At 42.3% G+C, this 7,195-nt stretch overlaps 1 protein-coding gene across 1 annotated transcript in view; it reads left to right on the top strand.

Moving 5' to 3' along the window:
• The window catches only part of CCNYL1 (cyclin Y like 1), a 22,934-nt gene extending 16,290 nt beyond the window's left edge, over positions 1 to 6,644 (top strand). The window contains exons 9-10 of the mRNA XM_027636468.1: positions 1,933 to 2,095; positions 4,889 to 6,644. Of these exons, the coding sequence (XP_027492269.1) occupies positions 1,933 to 2,095; positions 4,889 to 5,005 (280 nt within the window). The 3' untranslated portion in view covers positions 5,006 to 6,644. The remainder of the gene's footprint in view (positions 1 to 1,932; positions 2,096 to 4,888) is intronic.
• The last annotated feature ends 551 nt before the right edge of the window (positions 6,645 to 7,195 follow it).

The following is a 7,195-nucleotide window of genomic DNA, read 5'->3' as shown; positions in this document are numbered from 1 at the left end:
TGTGTACAAGCCAGGCACCTCTTCTGAAGGCAGTGTAGGTGCATCTCCTCCCCAGCAAACACTCCTTACTGCTCAGGACACATGCTGGCAGCCCCACCCCACAGCTCCATTGGCAGCGGGAGCTGGGTGGCTCTTCCAGAAACCTCCAGCAGGTCACAGGTTGTGAAGGGATACATGGTCCAGGCCTGGCAACTGGCAGATGTGCTCATTTGTCTTAGCCTCTTCCTACTCAACATGGGTAAAGTGTTCATCTTATTTTTTCTATCACAAGCCCTTTTTTATGTGACCAAAACACAGGTGGTTATTTTTAGTGAAAAGAGTTTTTCTTTGGGGTTTTGGGAGGTCAGGTTTTTTTGTTTTGTTTTACTTATTTCTAATGGAGGAAAAAAAATCAAAGGAAATTAAATTAATATTTGGAAGTCATCCTTTGTCAGAACTTGCTTGCTTTGATGAGAGCAAATCCATAATCACTGAAAAATTAACTGTGCAGCTGCTAATCTTGCCATGATTGTTTGTAAGGGGACACATGCTGTTCACTCTTTAGGCTACATATATTTGTAAATAAGGCACAGAAAACACATGGGCATTATCCTTTCCCAGGTTTTAAACCACTGTTAATAGACTTGTTAATCCAATGAAGAATTGTATTTTTACAGAATTAAAATGTATTAGCCTAGTGAGTACAAAAGGGGAAGTGAAGAGCATTTATTCAACAGGGTAAATCAAGCTCTGATCAGCTGATCATCAAAACATTATCTAATTTACATTTCTATAGGCTTATGACCATATGAACAGGAAATTAATTTTGGCACTAGGTTCAATGATACTCAAGTCCACTATGCCAGAAACAAGCACAAAGCTGCTATTCATATTGAGACTCGCCATCCAGTACAGGACAACCTGGATGATTCCTTGATTTATTTGCCCCCCTCTGATAGGTAGAGCGTCCATTTTGAAAGCTCCCAAAAAGCAGTAACAACCTTGGCACTGACTTTGTGCAGCTTACCTTATGGTGTTGTCACAGTTGGCCTACACAGCTGCTAAATTCTCTTGAGACAGGTCTGCTACCAGTAGGAACAATTGTTGAGTTAGTGTTGAACTGAATTGCTTGTTTTGGGTACCACCAGTTTCTTTTTAGGTTAATTTGTAAAACGTTGTTTTTTCTCTATAGAACATCTCTGCTTCAGCTGACCACAGTACAGTAGCTGAAGCAGCCTTTTTCATGTCATGGCACTCTCCCTGCTTTCCTCCAAGTATTTTGCCCAGTGAAAACAGACAAGAGAGTAAAAACTGGACAGTGCCCTTTGACACAGTACTTTGTTATCCTGCCTAATGCTATTGAGGAGAAAATTCCTTCTCCCACCTAATGCTGCTTATTTATTTATTTATTGGAGATGAATCCATGTTGCTTCAAGAGGCTTTTTTCTGTGAGATAATAGCAGCAGCTCTTCATAGATCCATTTGTTGCCGTGGTGATCTGCCTACTCCTTTTGTTAGTCCGCCTCTACTTCAATAAACCCCCTTCCTGTTATCAGCCTGGTGAAAATGTCTGCAAGTTCTTCAGAGCTAATAAACAGCATACATCATTCCTTTCATCTGATCACTATAGTGTGGGGCCGTATGAGAGTGAGAATGGCGCATGAATTGTACAGCTGCACTAATGGAACTCCGAAGAATGAACCCCCCCAGTCAGCCGAGCGAGTGCACGACAGGGCACTACCTTCCTCTCCGAGCCGGAGGTGCCAGGACTCAAAAGCTGCACCTTGTTTTGAGCACCAGGGAATGACCTGTCTCTCAAAACTAATAATGCAGAGCTCTTGATGACTATTTCAGAGTTGCTGGTTTTAAAACAAGCTTGAGGTCTCTTCAGTGTTTTCAGCCAGCTAAAACTATCTTTTTTTTCCTTTGTCTTCTGTCCCTTATGCCTCCTAGGAACGAGATGGAAAGACACTTCTTGGAGCTACTGCAGTTTAATATCAATGTTCCTGCCAGTGTTTACGCCAAATACTACTTTGATCTTCGCTCTCTAGCAGATGACAATAACCTGAGCTTTCTGCTGGAGCCTCTCAGTAAAGAGAGAGCACAGAAGCTGGAGGTAATGCTCTGAGAGTGGCTGAGCAGGGGACTCTGTCTGTATGTGTAGTAAGAGCATCTGTTGCTAATCATGTTAAGTGGTGGTTAGAAAAAGTAAAAAGCTTTTAGATTAGTGTATTACAGGGTAATTTAACCCCTTTATAACTACAGTTAGCATGTCTAAAACCATGCCTGGGCTAAGCTAGTATTCTGAGGAAAGGAAGGGTTTCAGAAGAGATTACAGAAGTCCCGCAGATCGCAAAATAAAATGGATATTATTTTGGGAACCATAGCTCAGCTAGGCTACTTACGATTGAAAGGATTAGTGTCATATGTAATGGATTGTCTGTCCTTCCCTAGTCACAGTCTGTATTCCAAGCACCTAGAGACAGTCACACTCAGCCCTTTCTAAATACTACCAGCTGAAGGTTTCCCACTGCATCCCACTGCACAGCTGCTTTTAGAGGGAGCACTCTTACTGCTCTCATGGTTTAATAAACCATTTGTCTGGGGACAGCTGCAGAAATAATATGCTTCTTTTCATAACTTGTAGAACCTCACCTTTCCAAAGAAATGTTGCTTTAAGATAAACTTTTGGAATAGCCTCTTCTTGGGAATCCTTCAGAATGCCCAGAGGAATGTAAATGCAGATAACTGGCCCCTTCTGCCCTTCTGTGAGTCCCTGCTGCCTTCTTGGTGTGAAGGCACATTTTAAAAAACTTGAACTTTTGCAGAGTCAGTCTTCAGGCTGATGGAGATGTCTAAGGCATTTTGAAAATTACCTGGGTTCCCAGGGAAATTTTCTTGTTGGATCAATGCAACCTTTCATCTGTTCAGGTTTAATTGATGACTCCGCATGTTATTTTGTTGACCTTTCAACAAAGGCATTACCACAGGCCCTGTGTACACTGATACCATAGCCCCTTTCAAGAGGGTTGTGCTACGGTATTCTTGGCTTATATTGTTCTGTTGTCCACCCCCAATAATTCTGCCAAGTCCTAGGGTTTTTTATTTTGTCCCAGAAGTGGCTGAACTTTGGAAATAAGTGTGATCCCTCTGGTCTTTTGGAATGATAGGTATGATATGCCTATGAATTCCTCTATTTAAAGTTAAGCAATGCAACTCTTCTGCTTTGTCTCACCCTTGTTACTTGCACTTTAAGCTAACACTGTCACTAATTGTAAATGTGGTTGTAGGGCAGTTCATAGTCCACAGGAAATTGTTTACTGAACTGCTCAGTGCCCAGGCATAAGTGGATGATTTACAGATTGAGAGCCTGTTTTGTTTCTTCTTAGCATTTGGGGGGTTGGTATTTAAAACCAGAGTAATTTTCAGTACAGTATGTGATTTGCCCTAATGTATTACTTATGCATCTCTATAGGACATTTTGGGATTTGATTCTAAAACGTGATAAATATTTAAACCATTTGCTAAAATTTTTAACTCCACCTTTTGGTTTGAAGCACATGAGCAGTTGATAGAGCCTGTATAAAGTGGTGAATTAGTGAATTCCAGGGACTGAAAACTGATTTACACCATATGGGCAGCTGGGGCTAAATATGTCAACACAGGTTGCTTTATGATTGATGTGCCAGCATTAAAGCAGGATGGAGAGTCTGTCTGGTCTTGCAGCAGGAGCTCATGCCGCCAGTGTCTCAAAGAATGCCACTCTTGAGCCAAATGCATGCCTCCAGAAGGTCGGCAGGAATAAATGTAAATAATTATTTTAAAACACACTTAGAACTTTATTCATGCTCAGAGTGCTTTTCACCTTTTGAACTTCCAGAACATAGGGCTGTGCTGAATGGGTGCTGCCTTAAAGGGAAGGTGTAGGCTTGTAGCTGATCGCAGGACTCTGAGAGTTCATCTGGTGATAGGTGGTAAATTATTAATGGAAGTAAATGTTCAGGACTGACATTCAGTTCAGCCTTTTAATACAGGTATCCTTATTAATTTGCATTGATAATGCCTGAAGGCTCCAATCAGAAATAGGCCTTGCAGGGGAGGACACTCTGTTTTTTGGACAATTGTGCTGGAATTTTAAATAAAAATATGTTACTAGAATAGCTGCACCAGAATAAAGGCCTCTTGACTAGCTAGATGAACATGACAGAGGCAAGCCAATAAATGGATGAAAAAGCAGTTTAGCAGTTAAACACTAGGCTGTCCACATGTGCTAGTATTTAATTGCTGTAATAAAGTGCCATGGCTGCCCTCCCTTCTCAGACCTCTTCCAGGACATAATCGCGTGGGTGATCCTGGTAAGACCATATTGGGGTAAGGGTGTAGAGAAGGTAAAGGCAAAACAGACATCGTAGTAGAACTTCATTTCCTAGGCTCACTTTCACTGAGTGGCCAAAGGCAAGATGCCTGAGGGAGTGCAAAGACCTTTTTAGGTTGAACCTTTTTCTCATAGAAATGCCTGTGCACATACCTGTGCACTGTTAAAATAGAGGGTTTTGTGCTGCTGTGTACACCAGACGCAACTACCAGGTGCAGTTTTTAACACAACTTCCTCAAACTTTTAAGTCTGAAATGGATCCAAGTTTTCCATTAGATAGTGAGACTAGTAAAAGAAAGGAGATACTTAGTTATGGAAACCACTCCCCTTCTTTAGATCTTACTTTCTGATGGCTGGGGTTCATGTTAGCATTGGGGACAGACCCCTTTAATATTTTCCCTCCAAAGCAGTTCTTTGCAGCATCACTGCTGCAGAGCACCTGTGCTGTTGGTATTACAGTTGTAAAACCTCCCTTGAAATGTTCGAACTTTTCTAATGTGTACTTTTCATTTTGTCTCTAAACGTGGTATCCAGGCTATCTCCCGGCTGTGTGAAGACAAATACAAAGACTTGTCAAAAGCTGCTATGAGACGATCTTTCAGTGCTGATAACTTAGTTGGTATCCGCCGTTCTAATGCCATCCTCTCCTGAGGAGAGAGAAAAGTGCAGCACCATGAACCAGCATCCATATGAATCGGAGGAATACCACCACTCCATGCACACAAGCCAGCAGTGATGGTGTCTTCCAGCAAGAGGAGGAGAGGAAGGTAAATTAGCCAAGAGAGCCCAGAGCTTGAGGAGCATACTTGGTGCAAAAATCAAGATCTTTGTCAAACCAACTCTCTCCTCCTTCTAATGTATCCAGAGGTGCAAAAACAAACTTATCTCCTTCTCTCCCCCACAGATGTTTGCTTACTATGTAGGCCTATAGCTGTGAACTCTTGAGGTTTTTAATAATAAGTAGTTTTAAATTTTAGAATTTAAACACTAACCACATGACTATAGTTACAATGTTCTTCCCTCCTCTCCCCTGTAATCCAGAGTCTCACTGCATTTGTATTTCAGGTCAATGCAGTGTTAACAAAAACAACACAAAACATGGGACTCTTAAAGTATAAAGCCACTCTGGAGCTGAAAACAGTAGCATAGACACGTGTTGATGGTTTTTCCCTGGTTTGGCTACTAAAAGCTGCTATTATTGGTGATGTGTTCACGCCAAGAAGCTGCCCAGCAGGAAGGAATTCCAACTCTGCACCCACAACTTCACTCCAGTAGAGATTGTCAAAAGACTTTGAATGTTTTGACTGGGGGCAGAGATATGGTTTTATGTATTGTTAAAATGTATAGGGTCCATGCTGCATTTCTTGTGAATTATGGTGCTTCTCTCATTTTCTAATACTTATATTGCTCTGGAAGAGATGTAATCTGTGTATTTTTCTGAGGCATTGAATGAAAAAGTTGGTCTGGAAACATCATCACCATCCCAAACAGTGTAGCAATCCAGTGGTGAATGGCGTGTGTGCAGCACTGCTTCTCTGAGTTCTACTGCAGATCTCTTGTGCTATATACAGTGGAGTTCCTAAAGCTGATATTGTGCATCCATCTGGCTCTCCTTGGGTTTCAGTTTCCTGGGAGGGATTTACATTCATAATGAGACAATAATGAGTTTGAGAATCCTGGACTACCTAAGAAGGTAGATGAAAAAAATATTGTGTTCAATTGAGAATTATCAGAAAGCTTTCTACAAAACCTATTTTTTTTTCCCAAAGTGAATTTTATCTTGTGCAACTGCTCTAGAGGCTTGGGGTTTGCTCTTTCTGAGACTTTGGAACAGCGCTTACTTTCAGGCTCTGAAACTGAACTCTAAACAGGATAAGTATTATTAGACTCTTCCTGTTACAAGTCTTTGTAGTATCTTCCCTTCTTGGATCCAAATAGGTTCTAGGCAGTGTGTCCTAGGAGCAGATTTCCCTCCAAATGACATGGGTTTTGTGCACTTCCTCATACAGCCAAGGCCCAGAAACTTACACTGAGTAACAAGTCCATGTGCCTTTGGGAGTGGGGCTGTCTGAGTGCCATCCTCAGTTTGGCTGCACTCAGCTGTTAAAATGATGCATACAGCCTTTTGCAGTATGCAAATATGCCAGGCCCTGGCTCCCAAATCCATGGAACTTGGCACTTCAGGTATTGATCACTAGTTCAATTTTGAAAATAACACTACATCTTCAGGTGGTTTTCCTTTCTCATGTTTGTATTAAAAGAAAAGCTAATAAACTCTATTTTAATTAAAGTTAAATGTGAACTGTGTGTTCTGTACAAGTGTTGAATTCCATTGCCCTGCATGAGTATTTGGTGCTGTGCGGCTTCTCTCAAGTAGGGAAAAAAAGAAAAACCCCAGTGGTGTGTGTTAAGGCCCCTCTGTTCCCCATATCAGCCCCTCGCCTTCATTTTATCCCAGTGAGTCGGGAATGTCTGGGAGCAGGCAGCAGGGGTCATGTGGCAGCTGTGAGTGGCGCTGGGGCAGGCGGAGGCCTGGTGGGTGCAGTCCTGCGTGGCTGCCCAGCTGTTCCCACATGGCGTTTGGGCTGCTCAAATAACCACTCACTAACAGTTTCTTTGCACTTAAATGGCCTTTAAGGAGAGCCAGTCTCTCTGGAGGCGACCTGATGTTTTTTAAGTCCTCCCTTGAAGAGCAGTAAATTGGAAGCTACAAGTGACCACCTCCTGGATTGACTTGTGACCTAATTGCTAAGGAGCTTTGCTTCCCTCAGCACTGCCAGGTGCCTTCAACTGTGTGGGATCGGTCTGGTGCACTTGGCTGTGGGCTGGTGTGCTCACTGT

Source organism: Corapipo altera, unplaced genomic scaffold (genome assembly GCF_003945725.1).
Source record: "Corapipo altera isolate COAL_440 unplaced genomic scaffold, ASM394572v1 45, whole genome shotgun sequence".
Taxonomy (NCBI): Eukaryota; Metazoa; Chordata; class Aves; order Passeriformes; family Pipridae; genus Corapipo; species Corapipo altera.
This window is presented reverse-complemented; position numbering and strand designations above follow the sequence as displayed.